At 38.5% G+C, this 19700-nt stretch overlaps 1 protein-coding gene and 1 long non-coding RNA gene across 6 annotated transcripts in view; one reads left to right on the top strand and one right to left on the bottom strand.

The window, feature by feature from the left end:
* LOC145074469 (uncharacterized) overlaps positions 1-9795 on the top strand; it is a 22574-nt gene extending 12779 nt beyond the window's left edge. The window contains exon 3 of one of the 2 annotated variants that reach the window (XR_013691861.1): positions 9668-9795. This is a non-coding gene — a long non-coding RNA (uncharacterized LOC145074469). Of the gene's footprint in view, positions 1-3422; positions 3544-9667 lie in introns of those variants that run through there. The other variant, XR_013691860.1, reaches the window with a different exon arrangement.
* The window catches only part of LOC145074464 (BRASSINOSTEROID INSENSITIVE 1-associated receptor kinase 1-like), a 20092-nt gene extending 667 nt beyond the window's left edge, over positions 1-19425 (bottom strand). Inside the window, exons 1-10 of one of the 4 annotated variants that reach the window (XM_079020835.1) lie at positions 19239-19425; positions 17104-17273; positions 14279-14411; positions 14105-14176; positions 13837-13980; positions 13597-13668; positions 13436-13510; positions 13284-13345; positions 12993-13130; positions 12561-12893 (exon numbers count right to left, since the gene is read on the bottom strand). In XM_079020835.1, the coding sequence (XP_078876961.1) occupies positions 12561-12893; positions 12993-13130; positions 13284-13345; positions 13436-13510; positions 13597-13668; positions 13837-13980; positions 14105-14176; positions 14279-14411; positions 17104-17131 (1057 nt within the window). In that variant the 5' untranslated portion in view covers positions 17132-17273; positions 19239-19425. Of the gene's footprint in view, positions 1-12560; positions 12894-12992; positions 13131-13283; positions 13346-13435; positions 13511-13596; positions 13669-13836; positions 13981-14104; positions 14177-14278; positions 14412-14666; positions 14943-17103; positions 17301-19238 lie in introns of those variants that run through there. The other 3 variants (XM_079020834.1, XM_079020836.1, XM_079020833.1) reach the window with 3 other exon arrangements.
* Between the last annotated feature and the right edge of the window lie 275 nt (positions 19426-19700).

The raw sequence follows: 19700 nt of genomic DNA on the forward strand, positions 1-19700 counted from the left end.
CTTGAAAATTGAAGACCACTAGCTAACCATCCATTAGCTTGGTCGTCGATCAACTAATGGAATTGAGGCCCATTTCAGTTTTAATTAGGATTTGAATTGCACCGAATCATATTCGTGTTTAAACTTGTGAATAATAATACTCCATTTTGCCTATGTATGTAGGTCAGAATGACCAAACCACGCAAACACTGTGTCTTTGTGTGTGAGATTATTCTCGTTTATTCCTGACAAGTGGTATGAGAGTTACATTTTGCTTTGTCAATTGGAGAGATGTCGTCTTACAAATTTAAGTTGAAGAAATTCAATGGCTTGAAAGACATTACTTTATGGAAGGTGAAAACGAGAGCTCTTATTTTTCAACAGGGTCGTGTAATGGCTTTAAAAGGAGAAGTAAAATTACTACAAGACATGGTGGGTGTTCTGGAAAAAGCACATATCGCTATTATGTTTATGAGTAACTAATGTTGTGTTATAGGAGGTTGACGATCAAACAACAACTTCTAGTCTTTGGGAGAAACTCTTTGATTAATATCAGAACAATTATCTCATGAATTGGTTATATGAGATGGAAGGTTTGTATACCCTTCTGATGATAAAAATAACGTAATGATCATCTAGATAATTTTAATCGTATTAGAATTGACCTACAAGGTGAATAAGTTAAAATTGAAATGAGGATCGAGCTATTAGTTCGTTGTTCTCTCTATTGAATTCTAATGAGAGTCTCATTGATACCGTGTTGTATGGTAGAAAAACGATTATTGTCAATGACATGAAGGATTCCTTGGTTTCCAAGGAACTAAAGTGTATGGGTTTTGGTAATGAAGAATGTTTCAATTCAATTTTATTTGTTGGCAAAGAGATGGTGGAAACAAGGGGAAGCCACATTATAAGTCTAAATCTTATGCTAAGATAAGTGTTATAACTACAAGAAAAAAGGGTCACTATAAAAGAGATCTCCATAGCAAAAGAAAGATAAATTCAAGGTTGAATCAAGAAGTAATAAATGTGATGTTATGGTTCAAGAGATTTTCAGATGAAGAAGACATATATGAAAATTTAGCTATATGTAAGACTGGTTCTGCAAATGCTTGGATCTTGGACTTGGGCGCATCTCACCATATGATCTATAATCATGATTTTTTTTAATCTTTTAAAGAATAGAATGGCACGGTGAAGATGGGTGATGTTGTAATGTAATGTATTAAGGACAATGACACAGTGCAGATCAATATCTACGATGACATGGTCAGAAAACTTGATTTTTGGTATGTTTTTGATCTTCAGAAGAATTATTTTGGTGAAAATGTGTAACACCACGTTTTGAAAAGTACTTTGGTGGCGGTCTCAGAGGCCCATGGTATAACCAATTCGGTTGTTTATGGGTCTCAGGTTCTATTCGAAAGGTTTTAAGACTTGGATATGTAACTAGGAGGGCAGGGCTTCTCGCCACCTTTTTGTGGATATAAAGTTCGTCAGAAACGGACTTAGAACGAAGAAGTTATAGCACTTTGAAGTTATTGGCATAAATGGTCCCTAATGGAAATGTTTGACAAGCAAATCCCATGCATGCAATGGAAACATGCACATGTACGGCTGGGTACGCTCAACATAAGCTAGTGTACGCTCAACGTAGTGGAGTACATGATCGCGGGTGTAGGGGGAATACGCCCATCATATGAGAGGTACGCCCAGCGTACTCTCAGAGACCCTAATCCCTAATTTTTAGGGCATGCCACTATATAAGGAACATTATGGCTCAAACCATAGCCCCATATCAGCCTCCCCAACCTTAGAGAAACCCTAAAACGCCTCATCCCTTCATCCTTGGGTGATCTTGACCTTGAGAGGCTCATTTTGGTGGTGTAAGCTTAGAAGAGGAAAAGAAGAAGTTGGCAAGGAAGAACTTGGGAAGTTGGAGCTTATAGATTTGGGATATCATCATCATCTGGAACTCCTTGGAGGTATAAAGTTCATAACTTTACCTAAGAGTACTTAGATCTAGTAATGTTTAGCTTTAAAGTAATTTTGGTCCAAAGGTGGAAGCTTTATAGCCCAAGTGCGATTTCCAGGCGAAGGGTTGCTACCATTGGTGCTAAATGACTCCTTAGGTCAGAAAGTTGACACCTTGATGGTCTTAATGGATTCATGCATGACTTAAGACCATCTTCATGGAAGTAATACATAATTTTTGGAGTTTGGGTTTGTTTGGGACAAGTAAAGTCACCAAGTCAGTGACTTTATGGATTAGGACGATGAAAAGGACTTGGATATGTAATTATAGCTTCTGAATCTGAGTATTAAGCACTTAATGAGAAATGGACTTAACAGAGGATTACGCTAAATTTACATGCAGGTACGCCCAACGAGCACATCATTTGGCCAATACACTTAGCGTACATAGGAGTACGCCCAGCGTACTAATCAGAGACGGGCCTTATGTAATTTAGGCCTCGGATTGGGCCATACAGGGGAATTTTGGTCCTTTGGGCCTAAGTGGGCCATCAGAAGCCAGTTAATGTGGTTCAAGAAGATGTTTGGGCTGTAAGGCCCATTAGAGGGATTGGGCCTAATTTAGCAAATTAGACCATTAGTGGGTTTGGGAAGCCCATCAAGTGTTGCGGTTTGTATATTAGAGTTTTGAGCCTTAGGTATGGACCAAGTTGGACTAGGGATAAAATGGTCATTTTACCTTAAGAAGGATTAATGTTTTGGACTAAGTGATATTTTGGTATTGTCAGCTCAGGAAGACGAGAGATCAATAGTTCGGGGATTTGCCAGCTAGCAACGAGGGGTTATTCACAAGATTCCATAGTCAGCCTTGCGAGGTGAGTTTTATCCAGTAGGAACGGGTCTAAGGCATCAATGCCAACCCGTTTAGGTGTGGTAATGTATACTCGATTTAGATCTGATGCTGGGGTTAGCCCGATGCAGTTTATATGTTCTAGATTTTGGTCCGATGTCGGGTGGTACCCGAGGCAGTAGTGTATGTAGTTATACTTGTTGTCTTTGTGATACTTGTATATGCCTGGTAGGGAGGTGAGTGTGGTCGGGGGCCCGTATCTCATCACTAGCTGTGTGTGGATGGGGTTCCATATCTCATTAGCATCAGAGTAAGGGTGGGACCTTTAGACTAGTAGTTACAACGTAGAGATTGTCTGTATGTATTAGCATGATATTATGTGTATGTGATTGTATGTGTATAACGGGCGAGGCCTAGGTGAATCAAATATGTATATCGAGGGGGATTGATGCCAGTCGGGGTTTGATGCCAGGCATGACTCGATGCCGAAGCAAGTCCGATGTCGGGTAAGTCCCGATGCAGCGGGCGGGGGCCCAATATGTGTGTTTATGTGTATGGTATGTGGTAGATTAGGGAGCTCACTAAGCTTCGTGCTTACGGTTTTCAGTTTTGGTTTCAGGTAGTTCCAGTAGCGGAGGAAAGAGCTCGGGATGATTGCATTGCACACACCAATAAGCTTTAGCCTGGGATGTTTTACTCTACTAAAAGAACATGTTTTGAGATGATACTCTGATGTGATATAACGACTTTTGTTTATGAATGATTTGATATGTTTATTATGGTTTTATTAATGATTTTAAAACGAAATTTTCAGACCGTATTTTTGGATATTACAAGTTGGTATCAGAGCCTTAGTTTGAGGGATTCGGGCACACTCTCAGGTGTGTCTGAATTCAAACTGAGGACTTGGTATGAATTTTTTTTTTAAAGAAAAATCATTTTTATAAAAGAACTTTGAGAAGAGAAAAGAACTTTGAAAAAGAGAAAAAGGGTGTGGTGTATTCAATCAGCTGAGCTCAAGTAAGTTCTCCCAAATTACCCATACTTATTTGTTTAGATATGATATGCTTATGAGAACTGCATGCTAGATTAGGACTAAGGATCTAGGAAGGATGCCTTATGTGCTTGTTATATGTGTATGAGCTTTATGAGTTGTATGCTAGTACAAATTCCCGACATATGAATAGAATAACTGGATTATGTTATGATTAGATTTTCCTTTTTGTCTGAATGCTACTTACTTTGTGCTTTGTGGAACTCTGAGTGATGGGAGTTAGCCATTAGGTGATACTCCAAGTCACATGTGATCAGGGTTGAATAATCTCAGAGTGCTAGATTTGGCCATATTGCGCAACTCTTGTTTGAGTCTAACCGTTATAGGAATGAGTCCTTTACTTGAAGGATTATCTGAGCCTCGTCACATGTGATGACATTCAGGTAGTGGCCAATTGGCATTATGAGGATACCTGCAGTAGCTGAGGAATGGGATTAGGTTGGAGGTTACCCTAGGGAAAGACTAGGATGAGAGTAGTGTTGGGAGCAGTAGTAGTAGTAAGGGACTTGATGGAGTCGAGGCAATTCTCGAGGAAAGTATAGATAGATGTGGAAGGTAGTATGGGCCCGTACTACTGAAAGCAGAGGATCCGTACTCGATTTGAGAAAGGCTAAGATAACACCAAGGAACTTGTAGTGCGTGTATGATCCCTCAGTAGTGATGAGTATTCTGATGATAGTTATGTTATGTTGCAGAATGGTGACGTTACGTGAGAGACCAGTGGGCGATTCAGGCGCCGATGAGGGATCAGGCTCAGGGAGCAGGCGGGAGAGTTTATATCAACTGAGATTATGTGCAGTATTCTAGACCAGACTCCTGTGATCTTTGGTACGGTCAAGTAGGGCATATTGGAGATTATAGAGGAGAGGCTCAGGGCATTCAGAGTCGAGATTGCTGCGGACTAGGCTGGGGCCCGAACTCCCTCGTTCTAGGAGTTCAAGGCGTGCAGGACGCCAAAGTTTTTTGGGGTTAGGGACCTTATTGTTATCCAATGCTGGGTGTTAGATATTGAGAACACCCAGCGCATTAGTTCTTGCCCGGATGCAGAAAAGGTGGGTTTTGCTTCATATATGCTGAGAGACAGAGCCGAAGATTGGTGAGGCGAGGTTACTAGCCAGGTGGGAGCAGCCGGTGTGGCTGAGATGTAATGGGCTGAGTTCGTTCGGCTATCTGACTTGGAGTTTGCACTAGCCATTGAGGTGCAGAGGATGGTGAGAGAGTTCCAGGAAATCCAGCAGACCACGGAGACTGTGGCGGAGATCACCGCCAAGTTTCGGGAGCGAGCTTTGTTGATCCCACAATATGCTACATATGAGGATATGAGGTAGACGAGATATCACACCATGCTGAGGGATGATATCTGGGAATTTTTGAGATTTACAGGGTGAAAAAACCTGAATAAGATGGTGGAGAAGGCCTGTAAGTGGGAGATAGAGTTAGAATCCCGCACTAAGCAGAATCCTGAGCAGGCACATGCATCAGTGGGTCAGGTTAAAAAGCCGAAGACATCAGATTCTAGATCGAGAGGTCATCAGGACCGTAGCTGCTGTGGCAAGTGTGGCAGGACGCATGAGGGTGCGTGTAGGACCGGCAATGGTGGTGATTCGGGCTGCTTCAAGTGCGGTCGTGTCGGTCATTTTAGCAGAGATTATACCGCTACCACTACCCAGGAATCAAACTTGATATGCTTCCATTGCAGTTAGCGGGGCCACAAGAAGGCCTAGTGTCCAAGTTTTCTTTCAACAGGACAAGTAATAGCACCTACCCCTACGACTTTGAGGATCACCGATGGCCGTTAGGGGCGGGCAGAGGCGCCTACGACGAAGAGCAGGGTGTACCGGTTGGTTTCAAAGGAGACGCGAGCAACCCCTGATGTGGCAGGTGCGTATCTTTCATTTTCTTATCAGCTTTTAGTTATGATTTATTTGTTATGGTACTGCATCGATGTTAGTGACTATATTTTAGAATATTATAATTCCTGCTTATGATGTTATATGCCATCTGCATACCATGGATGTTAGAGTAGTAGTTCAGAGATGTTTCCCTAGGGCAGGTTCTCAGGATGCAGTCACTGTAGCAAGTGTGAGTAAGGCTCGAGAGATGTTCTGTTAGTCATTCAGAGTAGTTCAGATTCGGTATTGGTTAGTTTTGGAGCTCTGGCAATAGTAAGTATTGGTTGTCAATAGATCGACCATTAGATGGAGAGAAGGATTGAGAATCCTTTCCAAGCGGGGAGCTGTAGGGATCTAGTTGAATCGAAGTGGGCGAGAACCATCCTAGTGGTCAGGATCAGAAGTGAGTACACAACTGGGATGCGTTCACGACTTTGTTGGGAAGGAAAGCTGCCAAGTGGCTGCTTGAATAAGATAAGGAGCGCGTGAGTTTGGAGTTTGGGAAGACTTCCCAACATTAAGTCCGTGTATTCACGACAGTTGATAACTGGTTGGGAACCAAGTTAGAGATCTTCTCGGTGAGAATGCGAGTTTAGCCAGGATGTAAGACTACGGGATAGCCGTAGCATTCATCAATAGTTAGACAACGTGAGGTGTTGTAAGATTGCGGGTAAGCCGTAACATTCATTAGCAGCCTAGTTAGAGGAGTGGGTGAGGGTCCGTATCTCCTAGTTAGTGGAGTGTGGGCGGGGGGCCGTATCTCCTAGTTAGTATGATAGGAATCAGGAAAAGATAGCAAGTTGAGATTCAAGGAGGAGTGGGCCTGCATAGCCCTAGATAGGTGAGACCTGTGGGAGAGGCCGCTCCAAAATATAGTTTGGGTGAGACCCATGGGCGAGGCTTGTGTACTTATAGCAGCGCATGTGAGACCTGGTAGAGACGGTAGGGTCAATGTAGGGGATCGAGGGTCCCAAGATTTATAGAGCCATAATATGATAGGAATCAGTTTTAGACAGCCGAAGCTTCCTTCGGAAGTCGCTGGGAGCGACTGAGAGATGGAGTTGAGTTCACTAACCGGTCGGAGTCCGGTAACCATGATGGTGGTGGATTAGTTGGGACCAGGGTGGTCTCGGATCATCCGAAAAGCGAATAAGAGACAGCAAGACCTCCGGATAGGAGCAAGGATGGGAGAATCCTTTAGGGGAGCAGCCAGTTGAACGAGTGGTGCTATGTCCCTCACAACGAGATCACATAATCACATAGGGGATTGATTTGACTTTGTTGTGCAGCTCTTGTCTGAGTCCAACTATTGCAAGGATGAATCTTTTACTCAAAGGATTATCTGATCCATCCGCTGAGTTGGGTGTTCAGCACTGAGACGCGATAAGAGGAAGCATTCAGTGTGTAGCAGTGAAGAGACAGCACTGGGAGTGACTGTAGATTTGGTACAACGTAGGGTTGTCCAACGCAGAGATAGAGAACGTTGCTGCTTATGGAAAGTTGCCGTGGGAAGGCCAGTTAACGCGCATGAAAAGAAGGAGTGAACCCCTAGAATGTTCAGCGTGGGTACTCCGACAGTACTAGAAGAAGTATCGATTAGGTAAGAGCGGTGTACTAAAGGTTTATAGCGATTAGATGGTTCTCCAGAGGATACCCTAGAGGGTTAGAATTTTGCTCAAGAAGGATCGGATGGAAGACAAGTAGAGGCGGTTCTTCGAGGATTGGATCGGGCAGACAGAGTATGCATCATATCGGAGCACCGTTAGAGGAAGCGGGGTAGTTGGCTGTAGCAATCTTCGAGGATGAAGTCTAATTTAAGTGGGGGAGAGTTGTAACACCCTATTTTGAAAAGTACTTTGGTGGCGGTCTCAGAGGCCCAAGATATAAGCGATTCGGTTGTTTATGGGTCTTGGGTTCTATTCGAAAGGTTTTAAGACTCGGATATGTAACTAGGAGCGTAGGGTTTCTCGCCACCTTTTTGTGGATATAAAGTTCGTCGAAAACGAACTTAGAACGAAGAAGTTATAGCACTTTGAAGTTATTGGCATAAATGCTCCCTAATGGAAATGTTTGACAAGAAAGTCCTATGTATGTAAAGGAAACATGCACGTGTCCGGCTGGGTATGCCCAGCGTAAGCTGGTGTATGCCCAGCATAGTGGAAATGATCGCGGGTGTAGGGGGAGTACGCCTAACATACGAGAGGTACACCCATCGTACTCTCAAAGACCCTAAACCCTAATTTTTAGGACATGCCACTATATAAAGAACATTATATCTCAAACCCTAGCTCCTTATCAGCCTCCCCAACCTCTGAGAAACCCTAAAACGCCTCATCCCTTCATCATTGGGTGATCTTGACCCTGAGAAGCTCATTTTAGTAGTGTAAGCTTGGAAGAGGAAAAGAAGAAGTTGGCAAGAAAGAACTTGGGAAGTTGGAGCTCATAGATCTGGGATAACATCATCATCTAGAATTCCTTGGAGGTATAAAGATCATAGCTTTACCTAAGAGTGCTTAGATCTAGTGAGGTTTAGCTTTAAAGTAATTTTGGTCCAAAGGTGGAAGCTTTATATCCCAAATCCGATGGTCTTAATGGATTCATGCATGAGTTAAGGCCATCTTCATGGAAATAGTACATCATTTTTGGAGTTTGGAGTTGTTAGGGACAAGTAAAGTCATCAAGTTAGTGACTTTATGGATTAGGACGATGAAAAGGACTTGGATCTCTAATTGTAGCTTCTAAATCTGAGTATTAAGCACTTAATGAGAAATGGACTTAACAGAGGAGTATGCTGAGCGTACGCCCAACGTACGCATCATTTGGCCAGTATGCTTAGCGTACATAGGAGTACGCCTAACGTACTCATCAGAGATGGGCCTTGTGTATTTTGGGCCTCAGATTGGGCCATACAGGGGGATTTTGGTCCTTTGGGCCTAAGTGGGCCATCAGAAGATAGTTAATGTGGGCCAAGAAGATGTTTGGGCTTAGGGTAAGGCCTATTAGAGGTATTGGGCCCAATTTAGTAAATTGGGCCATTAGTGGGCCACTAGTGGGTTTGGGAAGCTCATCTAGTGTTGGGCTTTTTATATTGGAGTTTTGAGCCTTAGATATGGACCAAGTTGTACTAGGGGTAAAATGGTCATTTTACCCTAATAAGGATTAATGTTTCGAACGAAGTGATATTTTGGTATTGTTAGCTCGGGAGGACGAGAGATCAGCAGTTCGGGGATCTACCAGCTAGCAGCGAGGGGTTATTTACAAGATTCCACAGCCAGCCTTGCGATGTGAGTTTTCTCCAGTAGGAATGGGTCTAAGGCACCAATGTCGGCCCGTTTATGTGTGATAGTGTATACCGGATTTAGATATGATGCCGGGGTTAGCCTGATGCAATTTATATGTTCCGAATTTCTGTCCGATCTCGGGTGGTACCCGAGGCAGTAGTGTATGTGTATGTAGTTATAATTGTTGTCTGTGTGATACTTGTATATGCTTGGTAGGGAGGTGAGTATGTGCGGGGGCCCGTATCTCATCACTAGCTGAGTGTGGACGGGGTTCCATATCTCATTAGCGTCTGAGTAGGGGCAGGGGCCAAGATAGGCGGGGCCTTGAGACTAGCAGTTATAGCATAGAGATTGTCTGTATGTAATAGCATGACTTTATGTGTACGTGATTGTATGTGTATAACGGGTGAGGCCCAGAGACATGCGAGGCCTAAGAGAAGTAGATTTGTATACCGAGCGGGGCTCGATGCCAGGTGGGGCCTGATGCTGGGCATGGCCCGATGCCAGAGCAAGTCTAATGCCGGGCAAGTCCCAATGCAGTGGGCGGGGGCCCAGAATGTGTGTTTATGTGTATGGTATGTGGTAGATTGGGGAGCTCACTAAGCATCATGCTTACGATTTTCAGTTTTGGTTTCAGGTACTTCCGGTAGCGAAGGGAATAACTCGGGATGACTGTATTGCACACACCAAGAAGCTTTAGCCTGAGATGTTTTACTCTGATAAAAGAACATGTTTTGAGATGATACTCTGATGTGATATAACGAATTTTGTTTATGAATGATATGATATGTATTATGGTTTTATTAATGATTTTAAAACGAAATTTTCGGACCGTATTTTTGGATGTTACAAAATGTTTGGATAAAATTTTTCCAACGTGATCTTATAGTTACGAAAAAAGATGAAATATGGAATTTATTTTCTAAATGGCAACGTAGTTAAAGAAATGATGGTTGTATCCCAACGCTTAGAGAAACGTGATGAATTGACAAAGTGATGACGACTTAGATTGGGGAAAATGAACGAAAAAGGCATGTCAATCTTGAGTAAACGGTGGTCTTTTGGTGGAGAAATAACTAGAAAAGTCAACTTCTATAAACCTTGTGTCACTTTGAAAGCAACATAGGGTGAAGTTCAATTTTGTGAGGACACAACAAAGGAAACCCTTGAATATGTTCTCACTCATATTTATGGTGTCCTCTAGCGAAATTCATGATGGATGCTTGTACTTTATGAATTTTATTGATTACTATTCAAGGAATGTCTGGTTACATTTCTAAAGAGAAAAATATGAAGTGTTTGGAAAGTTCAAGAAGTTAAATACTATGGTTGAAAAACGGACAAGCAAACAAGTCAAGACACTTAGAGTGTTTAATGGGGTTGAGTTTTGCAATACACTGTTTGACAATTTCTATAAAATAGAAGGTATAGTGAGGCACTGTACTATACAAAACACACCAGAACAAAACAAAGTCACATAACAAATGAACTAAACACTGATCATGCATCGTGAAAGATGTATGCATTTATTTGATGATTTATCAAAGTAATTATAGCATAAGAAGTGAACACTTCTTGTTATCTAGTGAATAGATCTCTATTAATTGCAATTAATTTAAAGACTCCTTAAGAGGTATGGTCCAAAAAAACCTCTAACTATTATGATTTATGTACATTTGGAAGCCATGCTTATGCTCATGTTAATGATGGTAAACTATAGTTGAGGGCTATGAAATGCATATATTTAGGATACTCAATTGGATTGAATGGTTATCAAATATGGTGTTTACGAAAAGGAAAGACTCCAAAATTTGTTATTAGTAGAGATGTGACGTTTGATGAATCTGCTATGTGTAACCAGAGAAGAGAAAGTAAAACTCTTGCAAGGAAACATGATCATGGTGCTAGCTAGAGGCGGAGTTTGTAACGCAAAACCTAGATAGAGTTATGATAAATGAAGAACAACAAACCTACATGAAACATCCTAGATGGGATGAATCTCATGATCAACCCATTAACCAAGAATCTAGAGATGTTGGTGCCGGGATAGAGTATATAAGGAAGAAATTATAGCAAAAATAAGGTGGAAAATGAACATTTAAAAACATGCTAGATATGTTGGATGTGTCAATTCTTGTGACATTAGTTTTGTATCTTGTGACATTAGTTTTGTAGCATATGAACTAATGATTGATGAGGACATTAATACTAACAAACACCTGTCTTACAAAGAGTTTGTTGCAAGTAAAGAAACAACAAACTGGTTAATGATGATGAACGAAGAAACGGAATCATTGGAGAAGAATGAAACATAGATCTTGTTGGTTACGAAAGGAGAAAATTTGTGCGATGCAAATGAGTCGTTAAAAAAAGAAGGAAATTATGTAGTTAAACCAACAAGGTTCAAGGCATGGTTGGTGGTAAAGGGGTTATCACATAAAGAAAGAATTGACTATCATGAGGTTTTCTCACTTGTGCTAAAGCACAAAATAGTTCATGTTCTATTAGCTATGGTTAGTGCACTTGATTTGGAGTTTGAAGAACTTATATCAAAACAACATTTCTTCATGGTTGTCTAGATGAGAAGATTTAAATGTTCCAACCAAAAGGGTTCCTTCATTCAAAGAAAGATAATGTATATTTGCTAAAGAAATTCATTTATGGTTTGAAGCAGTCTCCATGAGAAAGGTACAAGAGACTGGAATCTTTTATGACTTCGTAAAACTATATTCAAAATCAATTCGATAATTGTTTTTACTCAAAGAAGTTGTGTGATGGTTCTTACATACATATATCTGGTGCTATACATGGACGTTATGCTTATTTCAACCAATAATATGGTTGAAATTAAAGACTTGAAGGCATTGCTGGAAAGTGAGTTTGAGATGAAAGATTTGGGTATTCCAAAGAAGGTTTATGAGTAATCCGCGTCAACTTTAGTGTAAAGTGATCAATACCTAGCTGACGGAGAGGCTTAGACATAATAGATGTTCGTGGGAGTTAATAGGAGTTGCAAAGATGGATTTGGGATTTTGCTTAGACGTAATAGATGTTCATAGGAGTTAGGTCCCTACCGGGAAAATTGACAAGACAGAGAGAAAGTTCTTGGTTTTTGTAGCTTGGAGTATTACTAAGTCAAGATAAAGATTATTAAATATGATTTAAGAAATTGTTAAATATGACTTAAGAATTGAAGACAACAATTAGCTCATAAGTAGCTAGTTGGTTGGCCGCCGACAGTCAAGTAGTTTGGTTGTTGATTAACTAATTGAATGGAGACCCAGTTCGGTTTTATGTTACATTGACCGAATTGTAATGTACCATAATATTATGTTCAAGCTTGTGAATAAAAATACTCCTTCCTGTCCGGTTGATGTATGTCACATTGACCGAACCACGTAAATATTATATGTGTGTGTATGTGTGATTATTCTCGTTTCTTCATGAGAGGTCACATATTTATTTTTACCGAAATCAATTAAACCGAACACACCATTACATATTCAATTATTCAAACACGTACCACATACCTTTTAGACATGATGCTACGCTGCCATTGGCCATGTAGGGATAAACGAGTAAGCGTTCGGTTGGTGTCATGCAAAACCCTTGCAGCCGAAGTAGATTGCGATGTACAGCCATGCTTATCAACTCAACCTCCATTTGAAACTGCAATTCACCACCTTGAACACGATCTATCAGTCTTTTTACAGCCACCAGAGCACCATCAGCTAACCGCCCTTTGTAAACTTTTCCAAATGCACCTCGACCAAGAATGTTTCTGTTACTGAAATCATCGGTTGCAACTTGTAGTTCACGCAGAGAAAACCTCTTCAGTAGTCCCAGATGAACTTTAGGGTCCTCTTCAGTTGCAAACATGCATACAAGAATCAAATGAGCGGAAAAACAAATTCAGGAAATCGATGATTTTGTTAAATATAGTAATTAATTAATTAACATACCTGCTACATCAGTGAAGTGATCTTGTCGTTCTCTGCACCACCGCCAAGCAGGTACAATTACCCAACCTGCAAGAACAAGAGCAGCACCAACAGCAGCTCCTCCAGCAATAGCTCCCTTGTCTTTCCCGTTGTTTCCGACTGAATTACAGTTGCATGCACAATCAGAAGGGGTAAATATATGGACTTCAAAATTTACTGTGATATCAAGATCCAAGCTTTCCCACGCTCATGACTTAAAGTGGCAATGAAATGTAACTAATGGCATAAAGTAACCATGACAATCCAAATTACCTGAAGGAAATGATGGACTTATTGGAAGAATCACAGATGCCAAGTCGGTATTATTGGCAAAGCTGAAAGACGAGAAGTAATTTGCTGATAACATCATTAATTAAAGCCATAGGACGTGATTTCAAGACTCATGTAGGTAATTAAAATCAAACCTTAGGGGCGTTAACCTCGGAAATGAGCCAGTACTGTAATAGATATCACCTTCTAATAAGTTGTTTGATAGATCACTGCGATGGAAAGAAACTTACCAATTTTAAATTTGTTTCAACATTAATTATCCAAGAAAGAATATAAGAGAGACTTTTTTACTGACACTATTTCTAGCGAATATATCGTAGTTAAGGAATATGGAATGCCTCCCGTTAATCTGTTGTTATTGAGACGACTATCCTTGCACAAAGAGAAGAGAAACAACAATGCATGCATATTAATTACGTACATGAGTCTTGAGACCAATTGCTAACTTGTGTATGAAAATTAATGAAGTAAAATCAACAAAGCTACTCTAGTTTTTATATATCAAGAGAAGAATCTGAATATTGTGAAGTCGTACAGAAAACGAAGTTTCTGAAGGTTGCCCAGTCTTTCTGGAATGTCACCTTCTAACCGGTTCCTGTAAAGGTCTAAGCTCACCAACTCCGTTAAGTTCCCAAGCTCCTTAGGAATTCTTCCGGTAATGTTATTACTGTGAAGCTCCCTATCCAAGAGCATCCCGTATCAGAAATATCACCATATAAATTAGTAAGTTTATAATCATATATATTATATATTTGATTTGTATCGTACGTAGTATGATCATAACACAAAATGTGAAGACTTACAAGTACTGTAAGTTTGTAAGTTGACCAAGCTGCGGAACCAGTTTACCAGACAAGCCTGCATTTCCAAGATCACTGCATGCTTTCCAGAAATCAAAAAACACGAATTAATTTCTTCACTGAATGTAAAAAGTCAATGGAATTTTGAGGGTTGCATGAACAGGTTGGTAAACTCACACGCTAACAACTTTATTCTCATTGTCGCAAGTAACATGATGCCAAGTACATGGAGTTACAAGAGTTGAATCCCAACTTTGCATAACATCCTTAGGATCGTGTAATCGTGCCTTTAGGGCACTCAATGCATCAACTGTTTTGCATATATGAAAACTGATTAACAAGTCTAATTTTGAAATATCAAATTAATGAAGATTTACTGTAAAGCATCATAAATCTGATCGGGATATCTCAATTTTTGTTCTTCATGTGTACTATCTATAATTAGGAAAATGATTCAAGGAAAGCAATTGCAATAAGTTACTATATTTATACAAGCAACAGTCATTTAATTTAAAAGCTAAGTTAGAATTAAATTAAGAATCAAGAGTCATGAAGAAGCACAAACCTTCAGCATTCCCATAAACCGTTAACAAATTATAGAACCCCAAAATAAACGAATAGGCTATAACAGGGAGGGTCCGAACCATTTCTGGCAAACTAAAATCCTGCTTTCCTCATTATTTACTCAAATTAAAAAAAAAAAAAAAGAATTACAAAATACCACGTTCAGCACGTACAGAATGCTAGCTTTGAACACTATCTATATCAGGCAAAGATAAAATCAACAAACTTAACCCAAAAAAACCCACTTCAAGACATTCCTGAAAACGGTAATTCTGAATTTTTCTTTTGTGGGTTTTGCTCTATTAGAGATGCTACCTTATATGTAGTAGTTTTTTTTGGTGGGTGGGTGGGTTTGGGGGGATGTCTTTGTGTAGTCAGTCAAAAGGTTTTATTATTATTTTTTTTTATGGTAAAAAACAACCCGTTGTAGGGATAAAGAGTGGGCAGAGTAGCATAAATATGGGGCCTTTTGTGGAAAATGGGTGTATTGAAAAAGTGATAGATGACTTCCATAAAAAGCTTTTGACTATACTTTCACATAGGAATGTTGGCAGCGTGGTGGGTTTAATTAATTATTTTTAAACCATATCATGCAAGGCAATAGAACTTAATAAACATGTAAAGAATTAGGCAAGACTCTAGTTGTTAGGGTGAAGATAAACGGCCTTATTATCATTAGTTTCAATTTTATAAGAACTTGGTTTTAATTAACTAATTAATTTTGGACCACCACACAAAATACCCAGCCCCCTGAGTCATCCTTAGGTTATCAGGAATACTCTTCACACCAAGGATCGTGGAGAGCTTCCAGTGAGCCACCTAGAGTGACCACGAACAACCACAACTATCGGGTGTACTCTCCACTACCCAAAAGACCCACTACCCTCCTATTGGTTGTTGTTCATCGTGGTAGCCACCACAACCCACCAAGAACATGGCCAACAACGGACACCCGGGGTGGTGTTCATGGTTGCGGTTCGTGCCAGCATGTATACAAGCATGTACAACTGGCCCTCTGTTGAGGGTTTTCCAAATGGTCTCACGGGAAAGAAAAAGATAATGCAAAGAATCACTCGAGTATGTCACCAGTGATCAGAATATTATTGTGCTTCAAATATTTTTCTCGGTACTATGTGTTGAACGATTGGCAATTTTTTTTTTAATTATTTTAAACATTTGTTAATATATATATATATATATATATATATATATATATATATATATATATATATATATAGGTTCATGCGAAAACATAAATATTTTGCGAAAACGTGAAAACCGATTTTATATTATAAATATCAAACATATCTACTATAAAAATTAAATTTATTAGCAATGAATTAAAGATAATAAATTTACATTGGATGACGTTATGGTAATATAGATTTAAAGGCGGTTTTAATATTTTTTTTTTTCATGTCCTTCATCATTTTTAAATTCATGTTTTCATAATAAAATGTCAAAAATCATGTTTTGCTAATATGAAATAATTTCTCATCTCGATTATCATTATGTATTTCAAAGTTTGGATGTATTATTATCCAAAATATAATGTTGAGGTGACACAATCTCATAAATTTTTCTTGTTTTCAGTATAAAAGAGGCAACAAGCCTTCTACAAGGAAGTCTTGGTTTAACTAATCCACATAGAAAAGGCGAAAATAAAACATGGACATAAAACAACAAGAATTTATGCTTGTTGAAAAAGTAAAAGTACAAGGATATGATAAACAAAATATGAAAGTATATTGTTATTTCTTGTATTTAACCCCAATATGAAAGTTGTTTCCTTCACCATCGAGGTGAATGCTTCCATATGAATTACGGATTATGGAAAAAGAAGAACCCCTCTCAATTGAAATAATCTCAACCAGAAAGAAAAAGACCAAAACTTATTGGAAATCTTATAAGAATAATCTTCGGGAATGGAAGTTTGGGTCTTTTTTTGAATACATACAACAAAGGCTTCTTAAGCTAACAATTTTGCCATTGTTCTCCCTTCTTTAGAATGTGTATTTCCCAAATTAAAGCTTTCTACTTCTTCAACTATAGCAATTAAATTGCAAAATTTTTCTATCTTTATTACTTAAAGGTAAAAAATGGAAACATAAACAAAGACCAACTATTTTTAGAAATGGACACGGAGAAATATGATGAGGAAAAGGAGGACATTCATGTAATATGCACATATAAGAGATTGTGAGTGAGTTTATGTGCCATTGTTCTCACTTCTTCAAAATGTCTAACTCGAATGCACGATACATACATAACATAGTACAATCAAGAGACTTTAAAGTATGTCGAAAGTACCTATTTTTTATCTAAAAATTTAAGACTCGTGCTCACTCTTTTCACATCACACAAAATATTGAAATTGTCATATGATAATATCAAAATGAAGACATGCATCTGGCGTATGTTACATGAGATATTGTTACCTTTAGTGATGCGGATGAAGCCATTCATGTCTTATGCATAGAGGAGAGATTGCTACCGAGTCTATCAACCCTTTAGGTGGGAAAATATTAATATTTGCACATTGATATCAATCTCAGTCCCCGTTCATGTATTCAAAGATGACTACTGCTTGTAGCACACCAGTGCAACTCTAATTCAATCAACAATATATCACATTCTGAAAGTCATCATAACGTTGGTAATCAATTTTAGGCTTTCGTCTTTCGTTTGTGTTTATAGACATAGTTGATTTGTGATTATTGTTATATTATGTATTTTCTAAAGTATGCCTTATTTAAAAAGTACTTACATTGTCTTTGTTAATTTTTGGACAGAAGATTGCTAGTATTGATTCTAGAGTATGAAATAACACCGTTTATTTAACCTAACATGATGTTTAGGGAATAAGTTTATCCACAATTAAGCTTCAAGGGTTTTTTTTTTTTTTTTTTTTTTTTTTTTTTTTTTTTTTTTTTTTTAACTCTATGATGAGTATGTACTTGGTTCCACATTATATATTTGACATTTATTTAGATACTTGATTCAAAAAGTTTTAAAATATTGATGAAAAACCGTTGAATTTTTATTATATTCTACGTGCTACAATTAATTATTTATTTTATTTATATTAAAGACAAAATTATATAGATATAAGTAGCCTAAATTATAGAATTTCATGAGTATTTACTGGCACAAAATGTACCACAAAATATTTTTGTATTGTGACAAATAAAAATGTGAAACTAAATTTTGAATGTGTAACTAAAAGTAGCATAAATTCATGAATCAAATGAGAATTCAATGGCCAAAAAATATATGCTACAAAAAATTTTCTTCTACTATAATAAAATGAAAAGCGCCACTAAAACTCTAAAAAACTACAACAACAAAAGCAAAAAGTGTCATTATAGCGTTTTAGTTGAGCATTTCTAGGGACACTCATCATATGTGCTGCCGATTATTATGTAATGCCAATTTTGTAAGAAGCCTTTAGTTGCCTTTTTTGGGGCTTTTGGTGACACTTTTAATGTGCTACTAAATGGTATATTGTTTGTAGTGTGCCCCTCTCACCATTAACAATTACAAATGAGAGGATACCTTTTACTTATTCCCCATCCCTAATATTATCAGAAGTGTAAGAATACCCGCACCAAACTTTCACGAACCTTTTAAAACTCTTATAATGTATTTAAGATGTCCTGTATCAAAATGTAACCATTCTAGTAATTGGAGAGCTACTTCCTTTGATGGGCAATTTAGGTTTTTTTGGGTTTATATCTAGGGGCGAATGCATAAATTCATATTAGGTATTGCCGGTGCATGAAAAAGAGATAAAAAAATCGAAAAATCAAAAATTTTCTACTATTTTCAGGAAAAATAGGTGTTGTTGGTGCAACACTAGGAACCCATATCCGTCATACCTGAATCGATTTCAACCTTTAAATCTTTTTTCACACCCACTTGTGGCTAAATTTACAAAATTCCCTTGACCCATATACAATTTTCTTTAAATCATTTTAACCATGGTTGCAGAAATCGCTAATCGGCCGCTAATCAGTGAACTAGCGATTAAGGATAATCGGCAAGACGATGATTAATCGGGAGATTAGTGGAGGATTGTTAATTATTAAGAAAATTATTCAAAAATTTATAAATCTAACTTTAATCCTCCAAAATAAGCAATTATTCGGCGATTAGGTCTGATTAAGTCCGACTTTGACCTACATTGATGAAACATGATTAGGCCCGATTAAGTCCGATTAATTCTGACTTTGACCCGACCAAGCCCGATTATAGTGATCGATTAACAATAAATCTCATCGGTGGAGGTCCGATTAGCGATTCATTGGTCGATTAGGCCGATTTCTGCAATACTGATTTTAACCCAATCCAAAATATCAATGACTCAACAAAAATACCTTTCTTAACTTCACCATCTTTAGAAAAACTCATTATAGTAGACAGATTCTTAGGCTTCAACTTACTTGTACCTTGTGCAAGATCACTTCTGTTTAACTAGGTTGGCTATATATTACAACAACAAATTCCTACTCCACTGGCTTGATTGTCCAATATTTAATTTTGCTCGAGGATCCAGTCCTGAATTTAAACATACCTCGATGGTTTGTCCCACTTCTACTGCTTCAACTTCAACTTAGAATACTCCACTTTTGCAGGCGTATCTTGTTCATCTTCATCTGGATTTTGAGCATTCAAAACATTGGGTTCCTTTGTTTTAAAGTTTTGTCCACGATTTAATTTTAGTGGCACGATGCCTTCTTAATTGCAGTATTGAGTATCGCCTAAACTCTCATGTAGGTTTTTCATCGGCACTTCCAACTTTTGTATAAATTGGGCCTTGTTATTTAAGGCCATAAAATTTGGGCCTGGCGACTTGGAATCCAATAAATTTCCTTGAATTCGCTGAATCCACCCTTCCACATGTTTAAGATGATCCAAAATATTCCATTAACGATCCAATGGAACAAAATTTATCTTCATCTCTTCCCACTATAGAATGGACGCTTTGATACCACCTAAGCGTGTTGTTTTCAAAAGAAATCATAATTTTCTTCAT

This window comes from Lactuca serriola, chromosome 9 (assembly GCF_051521515.1).
Source record: "Lactuca serriola cultivar US96UC23 chromosome 9, Lser_US96UC23_V15, whole genome shotgun sequence".
Classification (NCBI taxonomy): Eukaryota; Viridiplantae; Streptophyta; class Magnoliopsida; order Asterales; family Asteraceae; genus Lactuca; species Lactuca serriola.